Source organism: Zingiber officinale, chromosome 3B, assembly GCF_018446385.1.
Source record: "Zingiber officinale cultivar Zhangliang chromosome 3B, Zo_v1.1, whole genome shotgun sequence".
NCBI classification, from domain to species: Eukaryota; Viridiplantae; Streptophyta; class Magnoliopsida; order Zingiberales; family Zingiberaceae; genus Zingiber; species Zingiber officinale.
Genome location: NC_055991.1, coordinates 9,362,937 through 9,380,867, shown reverse-complemented (window position 1 = coordinate 9,380,867; position 17,931 = coordinate 9,362,937). Strand labels below are relative to the sequence as shown.

The following is a 17,931-nucleotide window of genomic DNA, read 5'->3' as shown; positions in this document are numbered from 1 at the left end:
CCTCAGCTAGCTGCTAACTTGCATACGGATCTGTAATTTGTGGTGAAGAAAATGATGCATAGAGAAGAGGTTGCAACATGCATTATGGTAAAAAGAAGCAATATAGAAAGAAAGAAAGTAAGTAAGTAAGAAGAGCTAGATACTTTAGCAACAATATAAAGAACAGAGAAATTGATGGAAAGAAAAATTAGGAGAAAGAGAAATTGGTTGCCATTATCGAGCAGAGAAAAAGAAAGAAATTGATGGGAAGAAACTAAAGATCATGCCTCTGATACCATATTGAAATACATAATGTGGAAGCACATAGACATAAAAAAAGAACTAGAGAGACAAGGAAAGAAAAGACATTTGCTTCTTTATTATTGATTGATAATTATCATAGGCTAACTCACCTATTTATACATATTGTCAAGATAATATATGGAAAATATAATAATAAATATGGGAATATATTATTATAAATATGGTAATAATAAATATAGAAATAATGAAAAATATAGTTTGGATTACAATCCAAACATGATAAATCATCAATAATTAAAATCAATCTCTGAATCTCCTGAATTACTATCTTTGTTGTCATTAGTGAGAACCTGAAAGATACTCGGCTATGGTGCAATGCCTCTGCAGTGAAGCCCTTCCAAGTATACCTAAACTTGTTGGAGTACTTCACGTAGATCGCCAACATAACGAAGGATATCCAGATTGAAACAGATGCAGAGAGTGCAACGCCCTTAAACCCAAGTTCTAAGACATGAACAGTCACATAAGCCAAGCCTACATTGATAAGAAGTGGAACCACTGAGCATACCACCAAAGGGATCACAACTGTTTGAGTATGTAGAAACCTCAGCATGCACTGCGAGAGTGCATATGCGTAGAGGCCTGGGATCAGGCACTGGAGATAGAGGGTGGCCATGTTTGCCACTTGGGGCTCCTGGTGAAGCCAAATGTGTATGGGCTCTGAGAAGTACCATGAGACGGAGACCAAGATGGAGAAGAAGATGGAGATGATGATTGAGGATTGGAGGTATATTCCCAACATTTTGTAGAGCATTGTGCCATATGCTTGGCTACATAGAGTCTCAAGAGCCCCACTCAAGCCAACCTTGAGAGAAAATCCGGTGATTGTGCCCCAGGAGTTGACGAGGGTGGCGTCGGCGAGGTGGAGATCGCCCAGATGGCCGGTAAGGTGGAGATCTGGTGATTGTGTCCCAAGAGTTGATGGAGACGAGAGTAATGCCGTAGTAGGAGACGTTGGTCAGGATCATAGGGAAGGCGAAGCAGAGTTGTGTGGTGATGGCACCACTCAGGCCGACGAAGCCCTTGAGGAGGCCGATGACGATGCCACGGTTTGTCGGGAAGTTCTTGACGCAGGTGATAAGGGCGCTGGTGTTGGCAAACGTTTGGGGGTTGGCGCCGACACAAATAAAGAGGCACATGAGCTAGACGCGGGGTGGTACGGTGTGGCCAGTGATGGCGAGATAGATCATGAGGTAGCCGAAGAGGTTCACAGCGACGCCGAGGGAGAGGACGACCCTCGACGGCGTGACCTCGTTGATGAGGCCAGAGCAACGTTGGCACCGAGGTCCTTGAAGAAGGAGATGGTGTTGAGGGTGGACTGATCGTAGCCCAAGGAAGTCTCGATGTCCTTGGAGTAGATGGAGAAGTTCAGCCCCTTGATCAGCGTCGCAGTTTCCACTACCTTGCGGTAGGTGCCAACGTCGTCGATCGACACAGGCTTCTGGATTTTGAGCAACAGATTTCCGCTAGGGTCGCAAACGGCTGTTGTAATGGCGGCAAGATGGACCAAACGACCATTCGATAAGTGCTCACTAACCATGCCCTTGAAGTAGAGGAGAAAGTTAGGCTCCTCGACGGCCTGAATGTTCTTAATAGGCCGCTCGAAATGGTCTCGAAATTCCTCCCACTCATCCTCTGGCATCTCGTCGAAATCGCGAGTGACACGCTCGTCGTGGGCGCAGTGGCGGATGTCATCGATCATGCGCCGAGCCACGGCTCGGGACCGCTCGAAGTCCCTCACCTAGTCCTGCAAGCGTGTTGGCTTAGAATCAATAAATAGCACACCCAAGGCACACGCTAATATGCAAGAGGAATATAGCAAAGAGAGAATTTTTACTTCTACTAAGAAACCTTACAATGAGACTCTTTAAATACATGAAAGAAAAGACTAATTCAACTAATTAATAGGAAAGATTAACATCACTAAATCATAAAAATAGGAGAGACTAATTCCACTAGTTAATCCCTTAAAACTAGGAAAGATTAAGACTACTAATGCAAGGAGAGAAAAAACGTGACCACTACATATCATATCCGGATTATATGCTCACATTACCCCTCCTAATCCTGACGTGGTTCTAAGTTACAGACGCCGAGTAGTTATCACATGGTAGCTAACTTCACTCCTGGCAATACTTTAGTTAATACATCGGCTCATTGTTCTCCAGTATTAACGAACTCAACCACAATCTGTCCCTTCTCAAAGCATTCTCTGATAAAATGAAACCTTGTATCTATATGCTTGCTTCGACCATGGAATACCGGATTCTTCATGAGAGCTATAGCAGATTTGTTGTCAACAAACAAAGTTACCGGCTTTGGCTTTACACCTGTTAATTCGCTGGCAAGGATCCTCAACCACAAAGCATGGCAGGCCGCAGTTGTGGCTGCCATGAACTCTGCCTCACAAGATGAAAACGCCACTATCTTCTACTTCTATGAGTTCCAGGACACCAAACTTTCATTAAAATGGAAAGTCATTCCACTTGTGCTTTTCCTTCCTTCAAAATCGCTAGCTAAATCACTGTCCGAGTAGCCGAATACACCAATTTCCTGGGGTCTCTTTACGTAAGCAAGTCCAAAATGGATTCTACCTTTCAAATACTTGAGAGTCTGTTTGACCACCTTGTGATGCATGATTGTAGGCCTCTCCATGTATATGCTCGCCATTCCGACAGAATATGACAGATCCGACCGTGTGTGTAACAAATATCTTAAACAACCAATGATGCGCCTATGCTCCGTGGCGTCAACTGGAGTCCCTTCCAAGTCTTTATGCAGCTGTGTCTTGGGTTCCATTGGATGTTTTGTGGCATTGCAGTCTGTCATCTTGAACTGAGATAAAATTTTCTTAGCATAAGCTGATTGCCTAAATAAAATTTGGCTCTTCTGTTGCTCCACTTCAATCCCTAAGTAGTAGGAGAGAAGACCCAAATCACTCATCTCAAATTCTGTCATCATTTGTTGTCTCTACAACGAAAACCCTCATAGACATCGGTGGAACAACAACAGTTTTAAGCAAAAACCGATGTCTTTGAGTATTTTACACCGGATTTTCCAAAACTCGGTGTCTATGAGCGCAGATTTTCGCTCATAGACATCGATTTTTTAGCCGATGTTTATGAGCGCCTTTTTTTTCGTTAATAGACACCTATTTTAACAGCGCTTTTTTAAAACCCGATGTCTATGAACCAAAATAAAATAATATAATTTTTCCACTAATACTTAGCCAAAATTTGCAACACTTCACTCTTCCCTCCAAACCTAAACCTATATCGCGCCGTCGACCGTATACCGTCGCGACGCCGCCACCACTTTCCTCCTCGCCGCTGGCCATCCGACCATCTCTCTCAGCCTCATCTCCCTCTTCCCCTTCTTAGATCGACGGCCATTCCTGTCCCGATCAGGATCAAGACAAGATGCCCTTGCTTCCCCTTCTTAGTCCATATTTTATCTTTTCCTTTCTACTTCCTCCTATTTTTGTGTTCGGTTCTGCTCCCTTCCCATGAGGCTGCTTTCCTCCCGAAGTTGCCCAACCTCGCCACCATCTCCTTTGAGGAAGGCTACACCCAACTGTTCGGAGACTCCAACCTCATGCTTCACGGCGATGACCGGACTGCCCACCTCTCCCTCAACCAGCGAATAGGTTCTGTTAAAAAAAATTTTTTTTTAAAAAAAGGACATCTTTGAACCTAGCTTGTTCTAGGGCTGCAGCACTTCGACGATTGCGTCGTCGACGACAACGTACGACCTCGGTTGGGCTCCGACGACAGCGAGGAGCTGATGTACGTTTTGAATGGCGTCGCCGTCGCCCTCGGTTCCCGGCCCCTGGAGTCTCCTGGGTCTCTCTATATCACCACCAGGTATCAGTGTCGCGCTGCTCACTTTCTTTCTTGGTGTTTCTATCTAACGCGAATAGCTCCTTGTAGGAGAGTGATTTGGTTGAGTGACGCCGACAGAGGGAAAGGATACGCGGTGGATTTTCTATCGTTGTCCCTTCACGCTGTATCGAGGGACCGGGAGGCCTGCCCATTTCCTTGCATCTATACTCAGGTATTTGGTTTAAGATCGAGTTTTGTGATGTTCTATCTGAAGATAACAGGATTAAAGCAAAAAATGATATATTTTTTCCCCTTATTCACTGCTTGGTAAACTTGAGTTTGTCACTTTGACTTAAATTTTTTGAGCATTAAAGGACTATTTTGTCGATGGCTTCTCTAGTGATTTTCATTTTCCTGCTTATGCATGTTTGTTGGATGCTTGATAAGATTGAGACGGGTGATGAGGATGATGAAGAGGAGTCCGAAGACTCATATTCAGAAATAAATGGTGATTTGGTGTTGTCAAAAATCACTGAAATGAGACTTGTTCCTTCAGATGCTGGAAAATGTATCCTTGCTGTCATGCATGCTTTGTATTGTTTTCATTGGTTGCAACATTTTTATGTATCAAGTATGCATTACTGAATTCATGTTGCCCACTTTCTCTTTAATGCAATTATGTGTGTGTTTGTCAAAGTTGCAAAGAATCTAATACACTAGGCAGTTGTCTGCTATGGATTTTGGTGATGGCATAAAAATGCTTTCTCATTAATGTAACTGTATTGTTCTGATTGTCCTGCAAGTTCATTGCATGGATCTGTGACTTATTGATTTCACTTTCTCAGACTTTGATTGTCTTCTTATCAAGTCTTCACAAAGAGATCACAGGTTCTATTTTTCATATGTTTGTTGATTTTAGATCCTCCTTGCATGCTAGTTTTTCCTTACTACTAAATAAACCTAAAATATTGGGTGGTGCCACTTCATGTAATTGGACAAGGAAAAAGACTGATCATTACTCATTCTTGTGCATTTAGTGTGGATGTCTACATGCACTGAGAAGAAAGGCATCTATAGTTCTCCTTTTACTATTATTTTGAATTCGAAAGTTCATATGCATCACTTTCTTTGTGGCGTGGTGATGTTGCAAATGTAACATTTTTTTTATGAAAGTTCATGAAATTTTCTTGTTTTGTACACAAATTTTACATCGACGACATTCTCTCAATTGGACTCTTGCATTATCTAATATATTTACATTTGATTATGCAGGAACTGAAAGGCAATACTGTGAATTTCAAATGATAACCAATCATAACAGCTTCCAAGGCAAAAGCTTACTACTTCAGTCAATAGCAGAATATATGTGTCCTACAAGCTATTACCTATTCCGTGTTTTAGCACCAAAAACTTAAATTGTCTAAACTAAATTTATTTCCTTTTGCTATACTGATGCTATTATCCTATGATTATTATCTTATTATGCAGGAATTTGAAAGGTAATACTCAGAATTTTCAAATGATAATCAATCATGAATCCATGTCAAAAGCTTCCTTTGATACCACATTAGTGAATAACAGAATTTGTGCATCTCATAACTTATTATCGAGATTTACATGTTACTCACTGTCTTTAGTAACTAAAAGTAAGTTCCCTAACATAAATGCATTTCCTATTGGCACCCTCATACTATCATCTTAGTTAGTGTGTTGCTAATATAACAAGTTCTGTGTGAATACTTGGCCTAGCTAAGCTTCTGCAACTGGGAGATTTCGTAACAACTTCATAAGTTAATGAAATCCTGTGAATCTTCATAAGCCAACCAATCATGATATTAACATTTCACAAAGACAAAAAGATTTCTTTCATTGACACCCATTAATCTATACCCAAATGTGTCTTACAAGCTGTTACCTATTGTGTGTGTTACTAGATTAAAGTCGATGAAACTTCAATATATTGGTACATATAAACAAATTTTTATTGTTAAACTTTCGGCCATCTGGGAAGCATGGCTTTAGGTTTCCAACCTACCTGATTAGTTTTGCAATTGGTATCTTTTGGTCCTGAAAGCATATAAATTCTACAGTGGATATAATCACACACTGTATCCCTTGATGGGCTAGTTATGTCATCAGGCTGAATTGTGAACTCTTACTCACTAAATTGAATACCAAATAGTTTATTTATTTTGGATCCAGTTTGCAGGTTCTGTTATATTCCTTAGTATGAGAAGCTTCGATTTGAATGGCTTATCATTATGGAGGGTCACTCAAGGCACACTTGGATTAGGACTTTCAGTAGAGATTTTTAGATCAATTTTGATTTATTGTAGGATGAATCCAAGTTAATTTTAGGTTTGGGTTAATCTTAATTGTGCTTTAATCTTATTTGAGCCTTTTCTCATGATTTGGTTTGATTTTGATATTATTAAATTACCTTTTTGTCTTATGAGTATAAGTTTCACTATGAGTTGAGCTAGATTGCTTTTGCTATTTTGGTGAAGTTTCATTGTGGTTGAGCTATATTGCTATTACTATATTCACATCCAATGGCTTGAATTGTGATCTTGTTTGTGTTGGAACCCCAAGGTGTTTTGATGTGATCAAACAAGCTAAGTTAGGTCCTGCGTTTGTTTAACCCTTGTGTCTAAGTGTGCAGGAGCTTAGGAACACAGGAAATCGAGCGGAAGACGCGGCTAGCGAGAAGGACGGCACGGGAGAGAGCCGACGGGCTCGGTGCGTCCGAGGGACGAGGTGACTGCGGAAGAGTACACCGGTGGACGAGAAGAACGTGTGCGGCGTTCGAGGGATGAGAAACCGGGAAGGAAGGCTGCTCGAGGAGAAGGCCGGAACATGGGTTCGGGTGAGCCCTATTTCGGATGGCCGAGATCACCCAAGCTAGTGGAGCCGGAACAGAAGATCCGGACTGAGACGAGCTGAACCGAAGCGGAGCGACCGGACGAAAAAAGTCAACCAGAGTTGACTTTTGGGGTCCGGGGCGCCCGGAACCATCCAGGGCGCCCGGACAACTCCGGGGCGCCCGGACTGAAGTTTTTGACCAGATCGAGTCAAACTCGATCTGAACGTTGGGGGATAAAGTTTTATCCCCCCAGGGCGCCCGGAACCCCTTCGGGGCGCCCCGACCAGTGCTATAAATATAGCACTGGTTTGCACAGATCATTTCAACTCACTTGTAATCAATTCCTTCTGTGCTTTCAATTCTGTTCTTTTCATTTGTGCTGTCAACGTTGTAAAGAGGCTACTCCGCCCAGAGGAGAATCAGATAGTGCGCTTACATTCCTTGGATTAGCAATCCCCTGATTGCAAACCAAGTAAAACTCTGGTGTCTGCTTTTCTTTACTTAGTCTCTTTTATTTATTTATTACAAGTGTTCATTATATAGTTGAAATCCGAGAAAGGTTCGAGTTTTATTTTGTAGGGCAATTCACCCCTCCCCTCTTGCCGGCCTCCAAAGGGACCAACAAGTGGTATTAGAGCAAGGCGCGCTTCAGGAGGACTAACCGCCGATCGAAGCAACAAGATGGTCGGACCAAGCATCGTCCCACCAAAATTCGAGGGGAACTTCGCAGACTGGAAGCGTCGTATGGAGGTAATCCTAAAAACAGATTTTGAAATTTGGTTTACTATGAAATATGGTTTTTTAGCTCCAATAGATAAAGATGGAAAAGAAAAAGAAGAGAGCGATTGGACAAAGAAGGAGCAGAATGAGTCAGTAGCAAACAGCCGTGCGGAACATCACCTGCTGACCGTGTTACCGCCTCAAGAGGTCAACCGCATCGGAAACTATTTATCTGCTAAAGAACTTTGGGAGAAGTTCTTGGAACTCCACGAAGGCACGTCCGAAGCAAAGCTCGCTAGAAGGGACATCCTCCGCAACAAACTGATGAATATCCGTCTGGAGAAAGGTGAGAAAGTAGTCGGTCTACATGCAAAGGTAAAAGAACTAGTTACTGGTCTCGAAAACCTTGGTGAAACGGTAACAAACCGAGACACTATACGCTACGCGCTCAACGCGTTTCCAAGAACTCCGGAGTGGACATCAATCGTCGATGCTTACTACATCTCAAAAGACCTGGAGGTAAGTACTTTAGAAGAGTTGTTTTCTACCCTTGAATTACATGAAACTAGATATGCAGAGATATCAAAGGACACAACCCAGACTATGGCGCTGAACGCAACCAACAAGGATGAACCCGAGTCAGACTCCGAAGACGATCAAGAAGCGTACATGGTAAGAAACTTTTAAAAGTTTTTTAGATCTAATAAATTTAAAATGCAGAATAAAAAGAATCAAAAAGGTAGAAGAAAGGTACGGTGCTACCAGTGTCAGAAGGAGGGACACCTAAGGGAAGACTGCCCAGAACTCAAGAAGGTCAAAATGAAGGCACCTAAGAAACACAATCTAAAAGCAACTTGGGATGACACTTCTTCATCTGAATCAGAAGCTCAAGAATATGCGGGGATTGCACTGATGGCAAGCCACGAAGGACAAAGTACATCATAACCCAGCATCGATGAAGGGGGAGTGACCTCAGATGGAAGTAGCGAAGTAGAGGGAGATTCAGGCTTCAAGTCTGATATGGTAAGTGAGGTATGCCTCTTACCCCCTGATGAACTTTACTTTGGTATCAAAGCTATGACTAAATCCATGTATAAATTAGAAAATAAAAATGCCAAATTAGAAAATGAAATTTTAGAAACAAAGAGAATTTTGGCAAAATCATGTCTTATAGAGGATTTTGAAAAATTGAAAATTGAAAATGAAAAACTAAAAAAAGAAATAGAAAGATTGAAAAAATCTAATTGTTCAAATATTTCTACTTTTAAAAATTATAAATGTTTAAATTGGTATTATAGATTTCATCAAAATCAAATTAGAAATATATCAAAAATCTATATACCTAGGAAATACTTGGTTAATCCTGTAGGTAGGAACCTCTATTGGGTTCCAAAAACCTATTTAATTTAAAATTAAAATTAGACTTAGCATTTTTTGCAAGGAAATTAAACAACTAATTTCTTTATGAGGCTTTGTCAAAGGAAGTGGTTGTTGCTCCAATAACCAAGAAGGCCTAGTGCCTCGCCACGACCTGGAAGCCAAGTATCGAAATGAAAAGTTTAATTAATTAACTAAAAAAGTATTAATTTAAATTACTTAATGCTTTAAAAGAGTTATTCAATTTGTGTTAGAAAATATTTTAAAAAAAAATTAACTTAACTTAGATATTTTTTATTATCTTAGAATTTTTTATGAAAATTGACTTAGATTTTTTATAAAAGTAAACTTAGAGTTTTTTTTATAATATTGCCTTATCATTTTTTTAAAAATTGACTTAGAATTGTTTCTTATGAATATTCACTTAGAATTTTTTTTAATTAGAAAATTTTTTTTTGGGGAATGCTGAGATAAGTTTTAAAACTTCAATTTTTTAACACTTATGACTGTTCTTATCTGAAAAATATTTTTTTCGAACAAAAAATTCTGAAGAGTGTATTTACTTAGACATTATTTTACACTTGAAAGTTCATGTTTGAATTGACCTTAGACTTGTTTATAACCTCAAATTTTATGTGATCAAAGGGGGAGAAGTATGTTAAGTCTAGGGGGAGGTACTATAATATTATAATTTTTCAATTGAAAAATATTTGGACTTATTTGAATATAAATTATTTTTATTGCATATGGTTACCCTAACTTAACTTGGGTTGCTCACATCAAAAAGGGGGAGATTGTTGAAACCCCAAGGTATTTTGATGTGATCAAACAAGCTAAGTTAGGTCCTGCGTTTGTTTAACCCTTGTGTCTAAGTGTGCAGGAGCTTAGGAACACAGGAAGTCGAGCGGAAGACGCGGCTAGCGAGAAGGACGGCACGGGAGAGTGCCGACGGGCTCGGTGCGTCCGAGGGACGAGGTGACCGCGGAAGAGTACACCGGTGGACGAGAAGAACGTGCGCGGCGTTCGAGGGATGAGAAACCGGGAAGGAAGGCTGCTCGAGGAGAAGGCCGGAACATGGGTTCGGGTGAGCCCTATTCCGGATGGCCAAGATCACCCAAGCTAGTGGAGCCAGAACAGAAGACCCGGACCGAGACGAGCTGAACCGAAGCGGAGCGACCGGACGAAAAAAGTCAACCAGAGTTGACTTTTGGGGTCCGGGGCGCCCGGAACCATCCGGGGCGCCCGGACCCCTCCGGGGCGCCCGGATTGAAGTTTTTGACCAGATCGAGTCAAACTCGATCTGAACGTTGGGGGATAAAGTTTTATCCCCCAGGGCGCCCCGACCAGTGCTATAAATATAGCACTGATTTGCACAGATCATTTCAACTCACTTGTAATCAATTCCTTCTGTGCTTTCAATTCTGTTCTTTTCATTTGTGCTGTCAACGTTGTAAAGAGGCTACTCCGCCCAGAGGAGAATCAGATAGTGCGCTTACATTCCTTGGATTAGCAATCCCCTGATTGCAAACCAAGTAAAACTCTGGTGTCTGCTTTTCTTTACTTAGTCTCTTTTATTTATTTATTACAAGTGTTCATTATATAGTTGAAATATGAGAAAGGTTCAAGTTTTATTTTGTAGGGCAATTCACCCCTACCCTCTTGCCGGCCTCCAAAGGGACCAACAGTTTGTATATCCACCCTGTTTGTGATTAAATTTCAAATGGCATGCATTGTCTACAGGAAGAGAATTGAACCATATTGGCAAAATGCTTTTGATTTATTTTTCCCTTTTAGCTTTTTGATGTTGTGAAAATAGGATGTCAATCGCATATCCTTTTTAGACTTGAACATCTTGATATCAGTGATATAGGATCTTATACATAAAAAAAACTACTTCTGTTTATCTGATTTAGTTTGTATTGTCAAGGTACTCTGGTATGTTTGAAAAGGAGGTAAAGATTGCTTGTCTTGTTTGTCGTGACTGTTGTGATTACAAAGCATGTTCTAGAAGTCCAGTAAAGATGGTTATAAGGTTTACTTAATTTTAACATGCAAAGTTTTATGAACATTATTTACTCTGAGAATGTTTTGTCATGAAAGTTTCCATTTATGTGATCTTCAGGATCTTGAAATTGTTCAGGAGCATAGGAAGACTGAGCATGTCGATAGTGATGAGATTTGTCTTGTCGATGTGACAACTGTCTACCGTGTTAGTCATGGACAATTAGATTGTCCGACTTGTTCTCCTCTTGGAGCAAAAGAAGACTGGCATAAGGTTAACTTCCTAGCCAATTATTGTTAAGTTAGAGATGGTTCTGTCAACTTTAATACTAGTCTAGAACTTTTATATGCATATGCAATTTGTATCATCTTCAGGAACTGGCAAATGGTCAAAACAAGTTTAATAATAAGGAGCACACATATAGCTTGATATCTAAATTGCTTCCCTTGCTGAAACATATCTATCAGAACCAATTAAATGAGCTGGAAGTAAAGCAAGGGGATCAAGGTAAGCTTCAAAACAATTTCCTAGTTTCTTCCTCCAGTTAGATATCCTCTTGATCGATCTATCATCCAGAAGGTGGATTTTCTCGTGTACTTCTTTGAGTATATGAGCCTCACAATGAGCTTGTTAACTGGTATGTCTTCACATCTGTAACACCTCCGAGAATTTCGTAATTTGCTATGTTTCTAAAATCATGGACATAATAACTGAATATTATGTCCTGAGTCTGTTTCTTAGATGCACATTTGTAAACTTGTGCCTCTATTTTACTTTAGCAAGTTCTAATTTTTAGGTCATATTCTGTTCTTTGTTATCGTCTCATCATGCATTAAAATGTTCACTTGATTGATATTGTTTTCTTTTCTTGTTTCTCCCTTGGAACCAGTAATTATTGCAGGACTTCACTAGTGGATTTTCACAGAAGTTGCTCAAATTGCTCTTACAAACTTTGCTTATATTGTTGCGAAAAGATAGTAAAGGGAACTGCTTCTCAGACACCTGCAATTGATTCCTCCAAGGCTGGTAGGAGACAGAGGACAAAGAAGTATGTCATCAGAGAAATTGTTGGGAAAAGACGGAGACGTTCCACAGGCGAGCGACCAGATAACTCATCTTTATCCACCGTCGTTGAGTCTGATAGCAAGGCTAAGAATCATGGAAGCAACATTCCTTGCCCATCCAAGGAATCTGGAGGTTGTGGAAACAGTCTTCTTAAGTTAAGTTGCAGCATACCATTTGTTTGGTCTAAAACGAACTTCTCTTCTCTCTTTCAACTATGATTTTTGGTCTTGGTTTACTAATATATTATTTATGTGTTTTTACAGTTTACAAATCTCAAGTATTCCAGAGTTGAAATTGATGAAGTGCGGTTCGAGTGGGCTGAATGCATGCTAGATTAATTTGAGTAGGAAAGGTATTTGATTTTTGAAAACTTTGGATGATCCATGCATTTGCATGGAATGCAAATTGTGGATACTACCTTGATGTGTACAATATCTATTATACCTTTTGATGTTGTAATAAGAATATTTGTGTATTTTATGGATACTGTTGTAAGAAAAATATTTATGTAATTTGTGGATACGGACTTGATGTGTACAATATCTATTATCTTTTTATGTTGTAAGAATAATATTTATGTGTTATTATATGGATATTGACTTGTTTGTATAATATCGATTTTTCACTGTTTCAGAAATCGAATATGTGTCGTTAAATAATACTGAAATTACATCGATTTTCCACTGCTGCTAAAACCGGTGTCATTAACTAATATTACATCAGTTTTACACCGTTGCTGAAACAGTGTCGTTAAGTGATACTACACCGGTTTATAATCGATTCGAAAACCGATGTCGTTAAGTGATGCTACACCGGTTATAAACCGATGTCTAAAATGGCAGACCTTTTACATCGCCTTCATAGACATCGGTCGATTTTGTAATAGACAGCGGTGGAAAACTGATGTCTATGAGGGTTTTTCTTGTAGTGTGTTTGAACTTGTTGATTTTTTCTGTGCTACTTCTTGTCACGATGAGATCGTCGACATACACTCCAACAAGTATCCTTGCTTCTCCTTCACATCTTGTATATACTGCATGTTCTTGAGTACATTTTTTGAAGCCAAGCTCTTCCAAACTCCTGTTCAGTCACATGTTCCAAGCTCGTGGAGCTTGCCACAGTCCATAGAGGGCCTTGGACAACCTGTACACCTTATGTTTTTGATTTTGTACCTCAAACCCTTCCGGTTGAGTGATATATATTTCTTCTTCTAACTCTCCGTTTAGAAATGCTTACTTCACATCTAGATGGTGTACCTCCCAGCTTTGGTTTGCAGCAAGTGCAAGAATGACTCGGATAGTGTCAAGTCTAGCGACAGGCGCAAATACTTCTTCAAAGTCGATGCTTTGTCTTTGTACATAGCCTTTAGCCACTAATCTTGCTTTGTGCTTAACAACTTTCCCATCTGAATCTTTCTTCAATTTGAACACCCACTTTAAGTTGATAGGTTTGTGGCCTAATGGGAGCTTAGTTAGGTTCTAGGTATTGTTCATCTCAAAAGATTTCAGCTCTTTCTCCATTGCTTCATACCAGCAAGCCTCGTTTGCAGCTTCTTGATAACATGTCGACTCTTTAGATATCACCATCATCACCTCACCCTCTTCTTCATCAATACCAACCACTTCCTCAGTGTTAGTGTAGATATCAGCAATGAATCTAAAATGGACTGGCCCTTCATAAGACTTGGGTGAGTTTGTTATCGAAGGCGAGGAAGCTGCATGGGTGTTCGATGATGGTGTAGATGGACTTGACGCTCCTGTCATGGGTACCACGCCTATTGCTGGTGTTGTGACATTATCCGCCCCTACCTCAATGTCTGCTGTAACAATCACCTTGTCAGTGTCGAATGCATCCACCACCATAAACTCTTGTACCTTTTCTTCATTGTTGGCACCTGCATTCCATGCCCAATCATAATTTTCTTGAAACATCACATCTCTACTTACTTGTAGCTTGCCATGCCTTGGATCAAATAGGCGATGAGCTTTGTAGCCTTCCTCAACACCCAAGTATACCATGGGTGAGCTTTTGTCATCAAGTTTCTTAAGGTGAGAGGCTGTATTTTTCACATATGCAACACAACCGAACACTCTTAAGTGGGCGAGATGTGACTTTCTCCCCATCCAAGCTTCAAATAGCGTATGCTCTCCTAGTGGCTTAGTTGGGAGACGGTTTAACAGATAGACAGCATAACTAACCACCTCTCCCCAAAACCTTGTCAGCATGTGTGTACCCTTGAGGAGAGATCTTACCATAGCCATCACAGTGCGATTCTGGCGCTCCACAACACCATTCTGTTGGGGTGTGTAGGGAGCCATGAGATGCCGCTCGATTCCTTCATTTTCACAGAACTGAGTGAACTCCATGGATAGAAACTCGCTGCCCCGGTTTGTCCGTGTTAAAGTGTATACTAAAGGCCTAGCTTTTGTAAACGTTTATTTGTTGACATAAAAGAATCACATTGGTCAATATCTACATTTATTTGTTAAATGTAATTGTTCAATTAATTTATATAGTAGATAACATGGAGTGTGGTGTCACACTCAGAAGATCATGTTGTCGGTTCTCTATAAATTATAAATAAATTGCTAATGACTAAGATGGAAAGGAACAAACCATCAGAATAGTCGTAGTGTAATTAAGTATTAGTTTATCTTGACTAATAAATTACACTGATACACTTAAAGTGTATTGAGTAGGACCATTTAGGTATGTTCTTTTTGTACTGACTTAGTAAAAGAACAAGACCTTAGTTATTATGGAAGTGTGTGCTCTTAATCCTTATATAATAACAAGCACATATATTTAATATTTATTTCTTTGACTTATCAAAGGGTGAGGTTTAGCTCGATATATCAATATGCCAGATAAGTTGGGAAATGATATTACTTATAGTGTGTGTTGTTGATTATAGAAGGAATCTGTGTCCTAGTTATCTAGGTTGAGAATGTCCCCAAGAGGAGCTCATAAGGATTGTCATGTTAAACCCTGCAGGTGGACCTAGTTCGACATGACAATGAAGTTGAGTGGTACTACTCTTGAAGCTAGATATTAATTAAGTGAGTTGTCAGTAACTTACTTAATTAGTGGGCATTCGTAATCCTAAACACAGGGAGACTAACACACTCATGATAAGAAGGAGCCCATAATGTAATTTGGGATTAGTGCGGTAGTGAGATAATAACTCTCTAGTGGAATGAGTTATTATCGATGAACCTGAGTTGTGTGTTCGGGGCGAACACGGGATACTCAAGCTCATCGGAAGGCCAAAACCAATCTCTCCTCTAGGTTCTTGTCGTAGCCTCATTATAGCTTCAAGTACATCCAAATGTAAGGCTCTTCTTGGTGTCCAAGAAGGGGGCCGGACCATTGCTTGGTGACCAAGCAATGGCCGGCCACATCCTCTTATAGGGGCCGACCCTATTGCTTGGTGACCAAGCTTGTAGGGGCCGGCCAAGATTAATTCAAATAGGAGGGGTGTTTTGAATTTTTAAAATCTTCTCTTTGTAGAAAATTATAAGTTTTAAAAGAGAGTTTTAAAAGTTTTAAAACTTTCCTTTTTTAACCATCCTCATGGTTTAAGAAAAAAAGGAAGATAAGTTTTAAAATTAAAATTTTCTATCATCATGTTAAAAAAGGAAATTTTGTTAGAGAAGTTTTAAATTTTAAAACATGGTTTTAATATTTAAAACTTTCCTTTTTTAACTCTAGGAAAGAGAGCATGTAAAATTTTATAAGAGTTTTTCTTCTTGTAAAATTTTATAAAAAAATTATTATTCCTTCCCTAAATATGGTGGTCGGCCACCTTGCTTGGTGCCCAAGCAAGGGGCCGACCAAGCTTAATCCTAAACCAAATAGGATTGATTACAACCATTGATTGCTGATTGATTCAATCAAGAGGAAAGAAAAGGAAAAATAAAAGGGAAAAGGAAAAACTCTTGGATGATTTTATTTTTTGTAAAAGGTTTTTCCTTATTTTCCTTGGGCATGTAATATAAAAGAAGGGGTGAGGGGGCTTCATGAGACACAACTCTTATTCTCTTGCTTGGAGACCTCTTGGTGGCCGGCCCTCTCCCTTCTCCCTTTCCCTTTGCTCTCTTCTCCTTGGTGGTGGTGGTGGCCGGATTTTAGAAGAAGAGGAGAAGCTCTTTTGGGTGGTGTTCATCTTGGAGGATCGTCACCCACACGACGTCCAAGGCGAGCCGAGGAATATGGTAGAAGATCTCGAGGTCATTAATTTACAAAGAGAAGGTATAACTAGTATTTTTCTTCCGCATCATACTAGTTATTTTTCTTTGTATGAATTCTAAATACAAGAGGCAATTAGATCTAGTTTATCGAATTTATTTTTTGATTTTGTGTTTTCTTCTTTTTCAAATTTATGATTCGATTGTTCTTTTTGGTTAACCTAGAGTTATTTAAGGAAATAAATATTAGCTTTCCTTAAAAGGCTTTGCCTAGGCGGTGGTGGTTGCTCCCATATCCAAGAAGGCCATGTGCCTCGCCATGTAGTCCTTGAAGCCAATTTTGGAAATTAATATTTATCGAATTAATAACTTAGGTAGATTTGAATCAATAGTGTTAAGTTCCGCTTGCGATTCAAATCTAAACCATTAAGAACAGATAAGTTAAATTTAGAATCAATGATGTTAAGTTCCGTCTGTAATTCCTAATTTAACTTCTAAAGAACACAATAGGTTATTTAAGGAAAGGTTCGACACTTGTACAAAAATTTTTGTATAGTGGAACCGGTACGTTTTCCTAGGACTAACCAACAATTGGTACCAGAGCTAGGGTTTGCCTCTGTGTATTTTTAGAATTCAAATAGGTTATGCACATGTCATACATAATTTAGACAGGATAGTAGTAGGATGTGCTAACTCTTTGGTTGCAAGCTCCAACTATTATGACTTATTGATATTGTGTGATTGGACCCTTGGACATATCAAGGGCATTATTTATGTGCATGATTGTATGTATAAAATACAGCAGGAGCTGTATTATTTTTAGAATTTTATTTTTTGTTCGATCTAGAATACATGTACATTCCCTCGTGGAATATAGGATCGATATATGTAAAATTCTATTTTTGTCGCGGATCAGATTCTTGCGAGGCATGGTACTTTTGGAGCACCAGAGGCGCAGCGGAATAAGAAGTAAGATGGATGCAACGACTCGACCCGACGGCAGTGGCTAAAGAAGGCAGCAGCTAGGGTTGGAGCACAGAGGACAGTAACAGAAAAAGACCATAATAGTTGGAAAATGATTTCCATATTTATTGCTTTTATTTACTGTGATGTGTGTGTATGCATGTGATGTATGCTAGGTTAAAATCCTCATTTTTAAATAACTAAGTGGGAGAGGGATTTTAATAAATCCCATGGTCTCCATTACTGGTTTGTAAGTGATGCAACAAGCTTGCGTGTTGGCTCTGAGTGCCTCCCTCCACAACGGATGAGTTTATTGCAGATCACTAGATCAAAATTCCTTTTATGGATGGTTATAGGAAATTATTTAAGAGCGTGTGATCTTCTCCAACTGAAGGGGAACAATCCTATTTAATGGACTTAGTATCAAGTAATGGTATACACTTAGACGCATTCAATAGTATCCTCCTCAACGGAGTCACTGTTATTATTTTGTGTGACCAAAGTGAAACCAACTATTAATTTTATTTGTCATAAAGTTAGGATGATAAGAAAATAAAATTAATGGGTCACACCCTCCTCTTACAAATGTTGAATTTGTATACGTTCACACTAACGTGGCATGCAATATTC

The 17,931-nt window shown here is 39.6% G+C and overlaps 2 protein-coding genes across 2 annotated transcripts; one reads left to right on the top strand and one right to left on the bottom strand.

The window, feature by feature from the left end:
- Positions 1–543: 543 nt before the first annotated feature.
- LOC122054666 (protein DETOXIFICATION 18-like) lies at positions 544–1,442 on the bottom strand. Its single transcript, XM_042616109.1, has 3 exons — positions 1,244–1,442; positions 651–1,200; positions 544–559 (listed from the first exon to the last, which is right to left on the bottom strand). The coding sequence occupies exons 1-3, from the start codon at positions 1,440–1,442 to the stop codon at positions 544–546; spliced, it is 765 nt and encodes a 254-aa protein (XP_042472043.1).
- Positions 1,443–3,897: 2,455 nt separating this feature from the next.
- LOC122054665 (chloride conductance regulatory protein ICln-like) lies at positions 3,898–5,620 on the top strand. Its single transcript, XM_042616108.1, has 6 exons — positions 3,898–3,949; positions 4,010–4,166; positions 4,233–4,356; positions 4,572–4,755; positions 5,397–5,453; positions 5,613–5,620. The coding sequence occupies exons 1-6, from the start codon at positions 3,898–3,900 to the stop codon at positions 5,618–5,620; spliced, it is 582 nt and encodes a 193-aa protein (XP_042472042.1).
- Positions 5,621–17,931: the final 12,311 nt, after the last annotated feature.